General features: G+C 33.4%; 1 protein-coding gene across 1 annotated transcript in view; it reads left to right on the top strand.

Moving 5' to 3' along the window:
- The window catches only part of v (Tryptophan 2,3-dioxygenase vermilion), a 67804-nt gene that overhangs the window by 32687 nt on the left and 17334 nt on the right, over positions 1-17783 (top strand). The window contains exons 4-6 of the mRNA XM_072529392.1: positions 3555-3746; positions 9501-9668; positions 13163-13412. Coding sequence (XP_072385493.1) covers positions 3555-3746; positions 9501-9668; positions 13163-13412 — 610 coding nt within the window. The remainder of the gene's footprint in view (positions 1-3554; positions 3747-9500; positions 9669-13162; positions 13413-17783) is intronic.

Genomic DNA, 17783 nt, shown 5'->3' with positions numbered 1-17783 from the left:
AATAAAGTACGATAGAATCCCAAAATTAGTAAGTACTCAAGTAGAAAGTAGGAGACTATGGATAAAGTCGGCGAAGTAAGATCTAAGAACACTACAATTGCAAGTTTGGAAAACGCTATTCCTTGACAGAAAGAAATAAAGAAACACCATTGAAGCATTGGACCTCTAAGCACTCATTGGCTGATTTATATAGGTTTTCTTGTGGTTTTTCTAAGTTAAATAGTATGTGTATATGAGATTAAGCTACAATTAATTGCAATTAAAAATGAATTTTTAACTGCTGTTTGACGTTTCGATTTCCACTCCGTATATCGTATTAAAAAAAAATTAAAAATGTGCGAAAAACATAACCAAAAAGTTTGACGCCGGTTAAGTTTTTTGAAATTTAAGGTTTTAATTCTCTTTTTATTTTAGAAATTATATGATTATAATCATTTGATTCCCTGCTGAAATCTTAAATGGTTCTGTATGTGTTTATCGACGGTTTTATTATCATTTTGTTGAATATATTTGAATTAGACTACGAAAAAATCATAGTCTTAAAAAAAATGTTCAATAATCCCCACATCAATTTTTTTTTTAGATTTTCATAATGGTTTAACAAATTTTAGACTTTTCATCTTTGCAATAAAAAGTCGAATAGTTTTTACCAATAAAACCAATAGCTCCATCTACTGACAACAATTACAACATCGCATTGGAAATCAATGCCTCTCTCATTTAGAATTTCGTTTATAGATGACGATACAAGTTCTCTTAGAAAAAAATTAAACTTATATAAAAATATATGATCTAAAATCGTTTATTATTTTTATTTACTATTTTTGCATGACATATTTCTTTAAGATTATTTAATATTAATATTAGTCCAGGTTTTATCTTCGCCTTGGCCTCGCTAGAAAAATAAACTGATTTGTTGCTTTTTCACAATCTTACTTAAAATGGTCTTCTTTTAACAAATATTCATGTTGCATGTTTCCAGATGAAAAGCGAACTTTTTTAATTAATTTGCGAAAATTGGTATTTTTCTATCTAAATTTACTACTGATATGAATTTTAATTCGTATATTTTAAAGTCTCTTTCAAAGGCAATCTAGACATTGTTGTCTATTCTCTCATTGTCATTCACTAAATCATTTTCCAAAGACAAATATGAATTAGCTTGTTGATCAAAACAAACCGGAACTTTGGGAACATCATTGCTTACATTTTTCCAAAAAATATTTTTTAATGTTATGTACTAGGGTCTTATACTCACAATCCATCTTTTACATTTTATATATTTTTTCCTATACACTCTTAGTACTACTTTTAATGAAAACATTGGTTTTTTGGTTGTATACATATTGGCTTACATATATCGTCTATTTTATTTCAGTCTTTAGTTTCTTGAGCGTCTGATGATGGCTGTATAACATGTAAACAGCGAAACCGGTCGTCCAATCTTTTGTTTAACAAAGATCTACAACCTAATACGAATTGTGAATATTGAAGACCCTTGTGAATTGTGAAGACCCTAGTCCCTAACTTTTATGAATACACCAGCAACCTTTTCATCATTCAAATATTTTTCTTTCTTTTTCCCTTTGGACCAAAATAATCTACCAATCTTCAAGAACAAAAATGTTAGCCAGAAAATAAAAATTCTTTTTAGAATCTTGTTATCACATTCGGGCAAATTAATTATGATGAAATTCACCAACACAAAAAAAATTAAAAAAATTAATCAATATCTAAAAAAATTACTACCTTCTGATGCTCTTCCCATCTCTTCACCTTCTACCAATCACTTCATTCTCCTTCAATCTTTTTTCTATCTTGCTCATTGGCCAATTTCAAGACATCAGCCATCTCCCATAAATTTCAATTATTCATAGTACATAAACGATGTTTTTTCATAAATAAAATATTCATATTTTTTAAATACAGAAATTCTTAATACTAACCCCTTCATTGTCTACTAGGGTGGTGTGAAAAAAGTTGATAATTCCGTGTCGCTATAGTGCGGAAAAATTGGGATTGGTAATTACAAGGAAAACAAAAAACACATTATTCAAATCGGACTTTATCTTCCGTACCCGCAACGGGCCTAACTATTACGAAAAAATTAAATTTTACCTTTTTTCAAAAAAAAATATTTATCCTCTACGTACTTTTTATTTACCTCTATAGTAAAATTTATTTACAGTTTGCATGGTTAAATAATAAACAATAAATTAAAAAGTATTACTTACCATATTTTTCTGATCAATATATTAAAAATATGGTCAGTTACGTTGTGCAGCTCTTCGCTTATTTGGATATAGTATGACGATATTAAAACAACCCAGAACTCACCACGAAGAGGTAGCTGCACTTCAAGCACCACAACGACCATTCCCTCTTACACAATATTATGTACATTTATTTTTATCTGTGTTCAGTTTGTAAATCTGTGCTCGGATAAAATCTGAGAGCATGGAAAATCCATCTCTTGAGGTATATTTCAGTCTGGCATGTCGCCTAATGTAATAATGTAATGCAGGAACTTATTTCTTCATTTGAAACTCTTCGGATAAGAACTTGATGGAGAAAATAGTTTTGCAACTTTACGTCTGTAGTCCTGTACTTCAAAGTATAAAGGATGAAATTTTTAATGCTTTTGACCTTGGCGTCAGTCTGCCTGCCTTTTAACACTTTTCTTACCTTTAGTTCTCTAAGGTGTTTATTTTCGTAAAATATCACTGCTATCAGTAGGTTCTTAGGATGAGCAAAGTACGCGTTTCTTTTAATGACAGGAAATACCACTTTCTAAAGCTCCCCTGATAAATACCGAGTCATTATAATTGCTCTCTAAACATGAATAGACCCCAAAATAATGTTTTTGCTGCACTTTATATCAAACTAGAAAGGCAATTAAGAGGTTAAAATAAATTTAAAAAGGGATAACTCCCAGGAATTGGCGGTATACCATATGGTTAAAAAACTCAAACATCATAGTAAAACACTTATATTGTAATTGGTATACCTATTTAATTAAAATTAAATTTTAAAAATCCAAAAGGGAGTAAGTTCAAAACGTTTTCGGACTACTCAGTCCATCTTCAGTAAACTTTGTACAAGTAGTAGTAGTACTTGCATAATAACCTTAAAACCAAACAGTGGTTGGGTTTAAATAGATTAAATTGTACTTGTAATTATTAAATTATCTGGCAATGTACGAATGCACATAGGCATGATGGAGCTTGTGACGTTGGTGTAAAGGAGTTTCACCCAAGACACATAGGCTTCAGGAACGTCCTGTGATCTGAGGGCATACCAGATAAGAACTGAGGAATAATCTGCTGGACCAGATCGAGGAAAGCTAGGGCAATGTTTTGTTCCCTCTCGATGCATCTTTAAAATCAGCATAGCTGTGTGAATTGCGTCCATTTAATGTGTGCTGCTTTTACAAATGTAATTGGGTGGGATTAATGCGAATAATAAAATTTTATTCATTATACCGTAACTCTTAATACTTTAATCATAAAAAATAAATTTTCTTGTAGCTGTCTAAAAGTATATTTTTATTTAAGGTTTTAGTAGATCAAGTTATGATACTAGAAACGATGACACCTGTGGATTTTATGGAATTCCGACATTATCTAAGACCAGCATCTGGTTTCCAGAGTTTGCAATTTCGATTGCTTGAAAACAAACTTGGCGTAACTCAGGAAAATAGGGTTAAATATAACAAAAATTATGCCAAAGTATTCGGACACGATGAAGTAAGTACTAAGATAGTATAAATATATAATTATTAAATTATTTATATAATTATACATACAATAATAAATAATATAACTTATTTGCTGGTATAATCTGCTACTATATCTGATTGCATGAGATCACCAGCACATACATATAAACATTTAATCTGAAACCAAATACATAGGCAATATATATGTATAAACATAAAGTACAGAAATTATACTACTGATTGGATATAAAGATACTATTGATTAAGAACAGATAGCAAATATTATCGTAAAACAACAAATAGTCAGGATACTAAAAGAAAAAATAAAATGGATACCAGACAAAGAAGCAAGTAATAGGAAAAACTGTTTTGGATGGGTTAGAGTTAATAAAAGGGCTATTGGTTAACTATTTTTTTATATCTCGAGCTTTCAATTGTGTTTACAATTATTATCAAGAGCTAAAAAAGACAAAATATCTTACAAAGTTGAACTAGAAAGAAAAAACAATTTTTGTTAACTTACCAAATAAAAATTAGTTTAGTAAATAAAAATTGCTGCTAATACATATTAAAAATAATTAATATAAAAATGTCCTAATCTAATAAATGCTTCAATGAAAATTTTTAGTATAATTTTGAAAACATTTTTTTTAATACAAAAACAATTGAATTTATAAATAAGTTAAAATAGCAACCAATTACAAATAAGCCTCAATGTCATAAATGCCAACTTAAAATTTTTATTTTTGACAATTATATTGCCAAAAACAAAATTTCGTTTAAACATTCTTTTTTGTTTAGTAACAAAAAAGAAGAAGATTTATTCACCGTTGACAGATGTCTGAAAAAATGTAACAGATATATGGAGAATTTCGTTAATTTTCCGTGCTTGAATCGGTATCAATAAAGTGTTATGACTCATTTCGGCCTATCCCAGCCTCATCAGACACTTGGGCTGATACAAATTCAAACTCGGAAAGTCCAACGAATGTCTCCCATAATTTCACCACAGCAGTGGTTAGCATGCAGAGCCGCCAAAGCAGGTTGATCAACTTCGAAGTTCCTATACTGTCGCAAGAAGCGACATACAAAACGTTGGCCCATGGTTATCTTTTATGGATTGCTTGATGTTACTGCAATAAATGCATTTGTGATACAAATATCTGGACTGTATAACAAACTGGATCTAAAAACAAGCAAAAGAAGATTTTTTTTAAAAGAATTAGGTCTTCAGTTAGTAATGGACAATTTAAAAGAAAGAGCTCAATCTCCTCATTTGGCACGAGATATAAGAGAGCTTGCTGCTAAACTCAGTGGTGTTGGACCAGTACAAGCACCTGCGGAATTGCAAAATAAAAGGGGGCATTGTGCTTTTTGTAGAGATCGTAAAACTCGATACATGTGTCACTATTGTAAAAAATTTATTTGCTTGGAACATACTGTACCTGTTTGTCGCATATGCATTGATAAAATGATTGAATAAGTTAAATACAAGGTGTTTTTTAAACATCGGCCATATTGTAGTACGTAATTTCTTTTATATTTTTAGTTTTAGTATTACAATAGAAGTTCATTTTCTTTTAATGTATGTAAGTTGTCTTTAATAGTAGTTCTAATATATGTAACGCAAACCTGTTGTTACAAAATTAAACATAAAAAATTCTTAGTTTAATTTTTGGGCTTCTCAGACCCAACCCGTTCTTACGTGTATCAAAGTATCACCCGTGTACCGAAGGGTTAATAAATGCCTGTCTACGGTTTTTTATATCAGTGTCTACCTACACTTTATCTTTGATATGACTTTCATTTACCCATATTTCGTCAAGGTAATAAATGGGTTTACCTTCACTTCTGTACTGTTTCATAGAAGTTAGATAATTACGTCCCCATCTTCTACTACCATTAATAAGAATACTTTTTCGACTTTTATTCAAGTACCTACAAAATAATAAAATGTACATTTGAATAAAGCTCTTTATCTTCTAATCGATTGCCTAACTCAGACACAATATGCAGATTTTTTGTGTTGCACGTTTAATTTACTATATATTTGTGGCTAACCCATATTTACTTACTTAAAATTGATTTGCTTTAAGAATTTGTATAAAAACGAACGACATATACTTGGAAGATCTGGGAGGTTGTTAATTTTACTTAAATTTTAAGCTGTGTACTGTATCTGTCGTACAGATGTTTTATCTTTTTCATCATATGTTGCAAGTGTAGAAGACCGACCGCCAGATTGGTTAGGATATCTTACTGTTCCAGTCTGCTTGTATTCCTTAATTGTTCTATACATTGTTGAATTGAACACCTAAAATTAGCACATTACTTAATAAGTCTTGATTTCAACAATCACTATTCTCTTCTTCATGTGCCGAGCTCGATTATCGAGCGTTGGCTATCAAATTGGCTATAGTAATTTTGTTGACGGCAGCTCGGAAAAGAGATGCAGAGGATCTGTTAAACCAATCTCTCAGGTTTCTAAGCCATGACGTTCTTCTTCGACCTGGCCCTCTTCTTCCGTCTACCTTGCCTTGTATTAATAAATGGAGTATATTATATCTCTCTGGGTGGCGCATAACATGGCCAAAATATTCAAGTTTGCGATTTTTAACTGTTTCGACGACTTCCGTAACTTTTCTCATCCGATGCAAAACAACTTCGTTACGAACTCTATCCACCCAACTTATTCGTAGGATTCTCCGATACACCCAGATTTCAAAGAGTATCCGTCAAAGTCCAACCTTCGACACCATACAAAAGAGTAGAGAATACATAACATCTCACTAATATAATTTTCAGACTTAAAGTAATATTGTTTCCACATGACAGTTTCTTCATCTTAAAGAATGCAGCTCTGGCCTTCTCTATCCGTATTCTAATTTCTTTGCTCATGTCCCAGTTCTTATTTAGATTACAACCAAGGTAAGTGATACTGTTAGTTCTCTCCAATTGTTCACCATAAGCTGTTACCACTTCCGGTTGTATTGGCATTTTACTGACGACCATCACTTTTGTCTTTGCGGTGTTTAGCTTAAGGCCATATTCATCACACGTTGTGGTAATCCTATTAATTAGATGTTGAAGTTCTTCGTAATTGCTTGCAATTAACACTGTGTCATCCACATATCTCAAATTAATAATATTGACGCCATTCATTTTTATACCACATTGAACATTATCCACTGCTTTATTGAAAACGAACTCAAAATAGATGTTACATAGTAGCGGGGACAAAATGCAGCCCTGCCTTACTTCTCTTCGTATTTGAAGCTCTTCAGAAGTGTCCCGGCCAATTCTAATGTTTGCACGTTGATGCCAGTAAAGATTTTTAATAATGCGTAGGTCTTTATCATCAATACCTACCTGCTGAAGAATGGCTATTATTTCAGTATGTTTTACTCGATCAAAGGCCTTCTCAAAGTCAATAAAACACATATAAACTGGATGTCCGACATCTCTGCATCTCTGTACCATAACCTGAATACTAAATAGTGCTTCTCTTGTTCCAAGGTTATTCTCCTGTGTGAATTGTTCTGAGTGCAAAATTCGTAGAAATATCTTTAAAACATGACTCATTAAGCTGATGGTTCGGTAGTCACTACATCTTTTTGCATTTGCTTTTTTAGGTATCGTCACAAAAGTCGACAGCCGCCAATCCGTTGATATATAGCCAGTTTCATAAATTTTATTAAACAGATGAAGGAGAGATATTTTACCTGAACTTTCAAAGAGCTTTATTATTTCACTCGGTATTTCATCTGGTCGGTATTTCATCGAATTGCTTGTTCAATTTCGTCCATAGTTATGTCAGGTCCTGTAACTACTTCGTTAATTTCAAGCTCGGGCCTTTCATCACTAAACAGTTCCTCAATATACTCTTTCCATCTGTCTATTTTATGCAAATTAGTGATAATCAGTTTTTCGTCTCTATCAACGATGTTATTTGCCTGTTTTTTGTTCTGACCTGTCAGTTCTTTTATTTTTTTATACATATTAAACGAATCATGTTTTCCCTGTAATTCTTCAATTTCTAAACATTTGTTTTCGAAGTATGTTTGTTTTGCAGCTCTTATTTTAGTCCTTATATCTTTATTAATTACTTTATACATTTCGACGTTTTGGTTCTTAAAATTTGCATCTTTTTTCCATCAAGTTTAAAATCTCATCGTTCATCCACTGTTGCTTTTTTTGACTGCTCTCTTTTAAGTTTGTAGTTGAGTTGCTTATAATCGTTTTGATTTGGTTCCGATGATCCTCGATGGATTCTTGTTGTTCATAATTCTCAAAATTGCTCTCTAAATTGTTTGCAATCATCTGGCTATTGTTTCTAATAAAATCCATTTTCAGTTTGTTGCTTTATCCGTTTAAGTTTTAATTTTATTTCGGCTAACAACAGATTGTGATCAGATAGAACATCGGCACCAGGAAAAGTTTTTACAGACTTTACTGCATTTTTGTAACGCTCACTGATAGTTATGTAGTCAATTTGGTTTCTGACGATATTACGGGGAGTGTCTGCTGGAAATTTCCATGTATATAATCTTCGTTTAGGTAGTTTGAAAAAGGTGTTCATTATACATAGGTTATGTTCTTTGCAAAAATCTGCGAAATAATCTCCTCTTTCATTTCTATCGCCCAGTCCGTAAAATCCAAAAATGTTACTTTGTCTGCCTTTTCCTATCTTAGCATTAAGGTCACTCATCAGAATGGCAAGATCTCCAGTCTTGAGTTGGTCAGTAACAGTCTTTACATCGGCGTAGAACTTTTCAAGTTCTTCTAGTTCACTTTTCGCTGTCGGTGCATACACTTATTAAATTAACGTATTAAATTTATATTTCTGGGTTTCGCGTTCAACTGAATTATTATGACCCGTTCAGATACCTGGCATATCGCCCTGACACATTTGCTAACCTCCTGTGAGACTCTGAATCCTACACCATTACGATGATAATTACTGTCTTCTGCTGCATAATACACTTCATAATCATCCACATGCCAATAATTATTCTGCAAAACTAAATTGTCTGTTTTATTTTTGCCACCATAACCGTTATTTGCATTTCAGGATCATCAATTTTTATTCATTTATAGGTACATGTTTATAATGCATTGTTTTTCATTTGATGATAAATGACCCAAATCCACTTGACGTTTTTAGGTGGCGAAGCGCCTATATATATTAATTAACCTATGAATTTTAAATGTCAATAGTGTCAAAATTTTATAATTTAGTGGAATAAACTTGCTTGCCCAGTTGGACCAATAACAAACAAGCATAACGGCGCTGTTAATTTGAATTACTTGTTCTAGTTTAAAAACCAGGTATAGAAAAGTACATTTATTTGAAAAAGAATTAAGAATACATGCAAAATATAATTTCCTTTTAATGAAGTGCTAAAAATATTAAGAAATGTATTATACATTTTTATAGCATCCATATCCATATAAATTTATAATTAGTAACATAATATGCAAATATATATCATAAAAAACTGTTGCCTCGCAAGGCAATCATTTTTACTATAGTTAATTAGCTATTAAATTATTCATTCAGTGGGCTTGCTACTTCTCAAAGGTTGTATACCTTTAGTAAAAGTGTACCTATTTATTTAAACTTGTTATATATTACACCACTTCTACACAATAAATAATTTATTGATATATCCTGTATTTGTGAGGGAACTAAGTGTATTTTGTTTTAATGCTAGTAAATGCTAAATAAACATAAATAATAAATCTTTATACTTATTGTTTCCGCTATTTATAAATAATTTAGGAAGCCATTAAGAAAATCGAGCAATCAGAAGCGGAACCCTCCCTCAAAGATTTAGTAGAAAGCTGGTTGGAAAGAACACCTGGATTGGAGATTGAGGGTTTTAATTTTTGGGGAAAATACCACAAATCAGTTGAAGCTATATTGAACGAGGAGCAGGAGAAAGCTAACGTAAGTACACTAAGAAAACGATACTTTTGTATATAGTTTTGTCAAGCGATTTTATTGAGTCGAATTTTTAAGATAACATAGGTATGTCATACAATAACAAAAAAAAATATGTAACAGGGTGTTAATACTAAAGCGAAGCTTTATTAATAAATATTAAAAATCTTGATTCGGTTGATAATATAAAAAATTTAATAAAAAACTGACAGCCGACCATGGCTCTCAGTAAAGTACAATATTAGGATTTTTAAGACTTTTTCCAATATTTGCTGTGAAATCGATCACATCCATTTTACACATTACCTTGCAGTTTCACTGTTCTATTGATCCAAAACTAATGAGAAAAAATAAAGACTAAGCATCGAGCCGTTGTGCAATCCTACTTTCACATTACCCCTTCATACATGTCTCTTACAATGTTTACATACTCACCAGGGACTCTGTTCTTATTGAATGCCTACCACAGAATCTCTCCAGGAACTCTGTTATATGCTTGCTCCAGATCAATGAATAGCACATGAACGTTTGTTTATTTATTCCTGTATTTTTTTATCAACTTCTTTTTAATGAAAATTGTAGCTCTCCCATATTTTCATAGTGTGACTAAGTAGTTATAGTACGGCCCTGTAGTTTGTACATTGTTGCACATCTGCCTTGTTTTTGTAAACACGTACTAATATACTGCTTCTTCATTCGTCTGGCATTTGTCCAACTGTCATAATTAAATTAAATAAACCTGTTAACCATCTTGTTCCTGTCTCTTCTAATGTTCTTCACACTTCTCGTTCTTCTCCGTCAATCCTCCCGGTCAAAGGCATGCTCCTCCTTCAAACCTCTTCATTCCATCGCTCTTCTAATTCCTCCATTCCATGAGCGTCGAGGTGTACCTCTTTTTTTTTCTTCCAGGGGGCTTCCATTTGTAAAGTTTTTGGGGCCAACGTTTGTCAGGCATTCTCAATAGATGTCCAAGCCATTTTGAACCTCTACTTTCTATTCTGTCAAAGACCGTTTCTGTAGCATTCATGTTATTTATTATAGATTCGTTGGTCTTCCTTTCCTGCCTTGATGTTCTAGCACTTCTTCTCAAATAATCTATTTCAACTGCTAACAATCTTCTCTTCAGGTCTGCATTAATTGTCCATACTTCAGAGCCATAACAAAGAATTGATTCAACCATGATTTGCCCTACTATTTTTTTGTTCCTTTTGGAAATTTTTTCAATCCCACCATAAGGAGTTCAGACATCCTACAATTTTATGTCCCTGATTAATTCGTTGTTTAATTTCGGTTTCTCCTAAGGAGTTCTTAGCAATGAGTGCACCTAAATATTTAAATTTTTTCACTTGTTTGATTTACACGTCCTCGTCTATCAACACTTCAAAGCTTGCATCTGAATTGATAATTCATGTTCTGTTTTCTTCATGCTGACTTATAACCCCCATTTTACATATTCTCTCTATAGACACTTTATCATAAATTCTAGATCATAAGAATCTTGAACTAGAACGACTTGGTCATCCGCAAAGTTCAGGGAAAACAGTACGTCATTTCCTATGGGGATTTCCATTCCATGGTACTGATTTTTCCAATTTAAAGGGCTGCCTCAATATATAAATGAGATAGTAAGAGTGACATACTGCATCCTTGTTTTAGTCCTTTAGTTACTTTTATTGGCTCTGATAGTCTATTTCCGATTTTTAGGTAAGTAGTTTTATCCCTGTATACTTCTGTGATTATTCCTAAAAGGTATGGACTAATGTCGAGTTGTTGTAAAAGCTTGCCACAATTTAAGCCTTGGAACTGTATTATACGCCTTTTCTAGGTCGATGAAGTCTAGAGTACTTCGGTACCAACCGCTATTCTTTTTTCTATTAATTTTTGGAGTATAAACAAGTTATCAGTGCAAGATCAAAGATCAAAGATTCAAACGTCAATAAACTAATTTTAACCTTCAATTGCGGCTTATTCCCATTAAAATAGTAATTAGATCTTATCTCTGTCGTTGGTCCGGTTGGTGTTTCTCTTCTTTTTCTATCTTTTTAATGACTGCTCGGATGTAATTGTGAACACTATTCCATCCCTCCGTACTTCCGGACATCTTCACGATCATCTCTCTTACAGTCACAGGGTTCATACCTATTTCTTTATACCATTCTGTTTCTCTCCACTCTACATCTATTACACTCTAGCATTGTGTGAGTAACCATGTCGGAATATTCGCAGTATGGGCAAATATCTGTACCTGTCTTTCTGAACCTATGAAGATACGCACTAAAACAGACAGTCTACCCAGTCCCTTAGGCTCGGCATCTTGGTCGGCAACATCTTCCTTGTTGTTCCACTCTTCTTGCCATCTTTCCATTGATCTTTCCCTTTCTTCTTTTTTTATAGCTGTTGTCAAATGCTCTCTTCTCTCATGCATATGTCTCTTTTCTACTGCTAATACATGCAGAGGAACACAACCCGTGATAGTCCACAAGGCCGCCGCAGATACAGTACTGTAGGCGCAGGCTACTCTCAACAGACCTGTTCTGTCTACTTTTGTCATAAGCCTAATAGTAGGTATCTATATCTAAATATAATAAAAAATATGATTAATTATTGTGTATTTATACACAATAATGTGTTCTACATATTTAAAGTTTTAATTTACATAATTATTCAATTAGAGTTTTGGAATTTTTGTATTTTGTGTGAAAGAAAAGTTACATTTTCGTACTGTTCTTTATATATTGTTTGCTTTATATGCCCTGGGGGTGGGGGGTTTAACCTCCGAAACCCTCCCCTGGGTGCGCCACAGCCCTACAAACTTTATAAGACATAATTGGCATCCAACTTTGCAATTTACCCTAATCAGTGAATAAGCTAAATGACTTCGAAATTACTGTGCTATATGGGAATTTTCTTTTTTTAGATCATACTACCTAATACTATTTAGGTCCATTTAAGTATTTTTCAAAACTTTATTTCGTTTCTTTCCATCTAAGCTATTTTGGGCAACTACTTTGGGCTATTTTTCTGACTGATAATTTACTGTTCTTAGCATCTCATTAAAATACCGTTCATTTCAAGTCCTTATTTATCATCTCATTAAAATACTGTTCATTTTCTTGTCTACCCTATTACTGTTCTGAAGCTATTTTCTTGTATTCTCATGATCACAATGCATACATACAATGCATGCATTCTTCCTTAATGCAACTACTATTGCATAAAGTCTCTCCTGTACCAATTTTAATAAATCACGAAACATTATTAAATTTTTGGGAAAGTAGCTATAAATAGCGAGATATAGAGATAAAGACAGGTTTTTTGGTCGAAACTGATAATTCTACGAAGTGATGCCGAATTGCGCCATTATTATGTCATTAAATCGCTATAAAAACTATAAACAGGTATCTTAGTTTAGTTACCAAAAGGTTCTACTTTTAGTGTTCAGAAAATATGTTCGTTTTTTATTAATAATTTAAAAATAAGTAATACATGTTTTGTTTTAGAAAGAAAAAGTAGAAAGCCTAAGAAACTACAAACTGAGCGAGTTAGAAAAACGAATAGAAGTATACGAGTCGATTTTCAGGCCCGAAGTTCACAACGCGCTATTAGCCAGAGGGGAAAGAAGATTGTCATATAAAGCACTTCAAGGAGCCATTATGATAACATTTTATAGAGACGAGCCCCGATTCAGTCAGCCACATCAGATTCTTACCCTATTGATGGATATCGATTCATTGATTACTAAATGGAGATGTAAGTAAAAGAACTTTAAAATAATAAAGAAAGTGATTTATAGATTTTGAGAAACACGTTTATGCTTTATGGTAGATTAATTGAACGGATCAAGTTTCATTTATTACAAGTACAAAGAGCCAGATAAAGCAGATAAATATTTACTTATACGGAATTGAGTTAGTAGGTCTGTATCGATTGTTCTAATATAATATGCAGGGTTAGCCACCCAAAAGAGTTTACCCTGATATTCGGCAATATTAATTTAATTTTGTGAAAATGCTGAAAGAAAAGAAATGAGGAGCTTTTTTACAAAACTGCATAAATCCACTTTTCGAAAATTTTCAGGAGACGTAAAAACGTGCTGCAGCTGTTGTACCAAAATTTTCGAAATTTCAGAGAACGTAATCAATTAAGGTTAGATTTGGAGAAATAAAACGTTAATTAACATTATTTTTATTAATTTGCATTCACAAAATACAGCCAGGTGTCTGTTGAAGATATCGCGTTTTGTAAAAAAAGATGGGAGATATTAAGTTTAGTCAAACTAATAAAATCTTAAAAATAAAAAATATTAAACGGTACCCACTAAAACAAAAAAAAAAATGAGGAATACAAAAAAATTAGAACATTTTTTGGCTCATCCTCCAAGCAATCACACTCGCCATCATGGTAGTTGTGGGTTTCTGGATCTGGATCACTAGTAACTTTGTGTTGAAGAGCATTAATATACAAATGAAAATCAGGGATCCCTTTCCAATTTTGTCCAAAGTGGATTTGCAATAAATGAAGGACATCTTTTTTTCTGTTGTCACGGAATGAGATAGTGGGATTTGGGGAAGAGCCTGAAGAAAATCATTTTTATTTTTTTTAAATGCTTCTAAAAGTTTCTGTTCCACTCTCGGACCTATAGTTGGCTCAACATTTTATTTTGGTTGAAGTATGCCGGTCCCTTGTTTTGATTTTCTTAAAAATGAGGCGTTTGGTTTGGCTTATTTCTTTTATTTTTTGATACATTATTTCAAGGCTTTTGATATCGTATATCACCCAGTCTTTTCCCAGTTTCTGTACGGAGCCAAACTCCTCGTAAATAGAAGCATACTCTTCGCTCGAGATGATGGTATGAGTTTTTTTCAAGCGCTTCTCCACACGGCCAAAAGGTCGATCAGCTGGAAGAACACTGTGGCCACGAGTCGGAAAGGTTACATGAATTTTCTGTACATTCTCTGGAGACTCATTTTTAAGCCAATGGCACAAAACATGAACAATATGAGCATTTTTATTTTGGCCAGCGCAACCATCGCAAAACAACGATACTGCAGAAAAAGACGAAAGACCTTGCCGTCTTAAGTGATGGATGAGTGCAGATCCGATTTCATTTGCTTCTCTGCTTCCCTTCGTTTCATTCCACGTATAAAATGTTGGTGCCTTGGAGTTAATAGGCACACAGCAAAATTTGTCGGCGATAAAAGGCATAGCCGATTGAAGTTTTAGGGAGTGGGTGCACTTGTTGCAAATCAAAAACAAAACTATAAGTATCACTGGGAACTTTCTTCATTAGTTTGTAAAACGCATCCGCTCTCAGCTTGTGAATACGAAGTTCAGTCATTGGACTAATTCTTTCAACTGAGCCGCGAGCGTTTTGTTAAATATGATATTTAAGATGAGTGCACGTAGCGCTTGCGTCTGTAGCTGGAGCGGAAAATCCAATGCTAAAATCAGTTACAAAAATACGGTGAAAACATGAATAGCTCACGTACAAATCGGCAGTGTAAGCATCCTTAAACATTTTATATAACTTATTTACATTTATCTGGGTCGTATATTTTGAAAGTCCAAGTACCAGTTCTTAAAGCTTATTATGGAAGGGAAGATAGTAGAAAAACTGGGCATCGGAAGAAAGAAATATTCATGGCTTAAAAACATAAGGGATTGGACAAACCTCGATGCCCATGCACTCTTTAGAGCCACACAAGACCGAGAGGAGTATGCCAGAATTGTCGGCCAACATCCACTAATTGGATAGGGCACCATAAGGAGAAGATTTACACTTAACTCTGCTGAAAGGTAAACTCTGCTACTTTTTCCTCTTTTATAATAAGATTCGACACAATTTAGTTTACGAAGAAATTGACGGACTGTTTCCTTTTTGGCTCTAAAAATTCTCATCTATAACCACTTCTATTTTCTTTGGGCAGCAGACCTTGATTGACGACCTTTCCAATCCGCAGTAGTCGAGAGGCAAGTACACTCATTGAGAAAGCAAAAAACTTTTTACAGATAGGGATCATGCGTTTCTGTTTCTGAATATAGGGAAAAAATTTCACAGAAACCCCTTTCTTCTTCCCCTTCTTCTTTGGAGCTCGAAAGCTGAGATCTATTTCATCAAAACAAGATCTTGTTTCTCTTTACCCTCTGCCATGTAGACTGCTTGTCGATTAGTTTTTATATCATCGTAGGATACCGTAGCACAACGAAGATTTCTCGAATTATGGGCATATGGTCTAGTCTTCTGTTTTAGAAACACTAAATGAGGATCACTATCGTTGTACTTTATAATTTTTGAAGTCCCTCTCTCTCCAGCGTGGCATGGCGTGGCTACGCTATACACTATTAGTGCGACCCGTGAGTAGTTTTAGAACTAACGAATATTATATTTTGTTTCACGAATCAACATCTAGAGGATGCTTTTAAAACCAAACAAAAATAGTAGAGGGATAGTTCTGCAAGCCGAAGAATTTATGCAGTTTTGTAAAACAAAAACTAATTTTAAGGTTAGCTAAAGAAGAAGATGTTAAGTTTTGTATAAAAAAAAGAGTGAACATGGGGTAAAGGTTTTTGAGTGGATTAATTTATGTTTTGTGGAAGAAACGTGATTTTTAGGCTCATTTTAAATGGGAAATATTAAGTTTTAACATAATCTCGCAAAACTGTAGTCGCCTGTCGGATCATCTTTATTTATTTCCGGTTTCAAATGTATTTTGTAGGGATGAAATTTGTAATTTTTTAGTACTTTGCGGACAGAAGTGCGCGAAAATCCAGATTCTTGAGCTATTTTTTTAGTACTTAAAGTGGGTTTCAAATTAACAGGACCTAAACTTGCTATTTCTGCTACTTTATTTTCACACCCTTTTTTTATCAGCTCCTGATCCGTTTTATAAAATTTTCTAACTAGTTTCAATACGTATGACCAAAAATGTTGCAGTTTCCCAACTGTGTCTAAACATTTGTAATGTAATAACAGACTTTTTAATAGTTTTGATTCTCCCAGTATATTTAAACAAGATTGCGTGTACAAGGGCACAGTGGTTTTAAGGGCTAAATATTGCAAGACGAGCCATCTGCGAGATAGCACAGACGTGTATTTGAGATCAGAGACGAGTTCCATATGCCAAATGAGACAGTCAAGTTTTATCTCCCAAATGCTTCTCCGAGGTGAAGTGTCAGGATACCTGACACTTCACCTCGGTATTGGGAAAAACAGAGTTCCTAGCGGAGAGTGCTTCCACATGTTGCATGGTAAAGTACATATACACCATATATTATATACACCATAATCTTGTTGCTGCATGGATCAAGTATGTTTACTTGGTAGATAAATTTCATAATGTTTGTTTAGAACTTTATCTCAGTTGTGCCGCGATCGCGATTCTTCTTCTTAAAGTTCCATCTCCTATCGGAGGTTGGATATCATAACGGCTATGGTCACTTTGTTAGCTGCTGCTCTGAAAAGTTGTAGTGAACTACAGTTAAACCATTCTCTAAGGTTCTTCAGCCAGGAGATGCGTCTTCTTCCTATGCTTCTTCTTCCTTGGATCCTTCCTTGCATAATAATTCTCAGCAGCTCATATTTTTCTCCTCTGGTTATGTGACCCAAATATTCTAGTTTTCTTCTTTTTATGCTGTTCATAATTTCTAACTACTTATTTAGACGTCGTAGTACCTCAGCATTGGTAATCCTTTGAACCCACGGAATTTTTAATATTCTTCTGTAACACCACATTTCGAACGCTTCTATTTTCCTTATGTGTTGTTTCTTCAATGTCCAAGCTTCCATTCCGTACAGTAAGATAGAAAATATGTAACACCTTAGAGCCCTCAATCTGAGATGCAACTGAAGGTCTCTGTTGGTAAGCATTGTCTTCATTTTCACAAATGCTTGCCTTGCAGTTTCAATTCGGACTTTGATTTCTCTGCTTTGGTCATTTTGGTCATCAACCCAGGTTCCCAGATATTTATATGTCTCTTTTTCTACTTTTTCTATTTGGGTTTGCTCTATCATTAATCTTTCATTTCCATGTTGCGTTTTTGAGACAATCATGAATTTAGTTTTTCTCTTATTTATTTTTAGTCCGTATCTAATGCAATAATCGTTAATTCTATTTACCAATT

The sequence above is a fragment of the Diabrotica undecimpunctata genome, chromosome 4, assembly GCF_040954645.1.
Source record: "Diabrotica undecimpunctata isolate CICGRU chromosome 4, icDiaUnde3, whole genome shotgun sequence".
Lineage (NCBI taxonomy): Eukaryota > Metazoa > Arthropoda > Insecta > Coleoptera > Chrysomelidae > Diabrotica > Diabrotica undecimpunctata.
The sequence above is the reverse complement of the archived record's forward strand: the minus strand, read 5'-3'. Positions and strand labels throughout refer to the sequence as shown.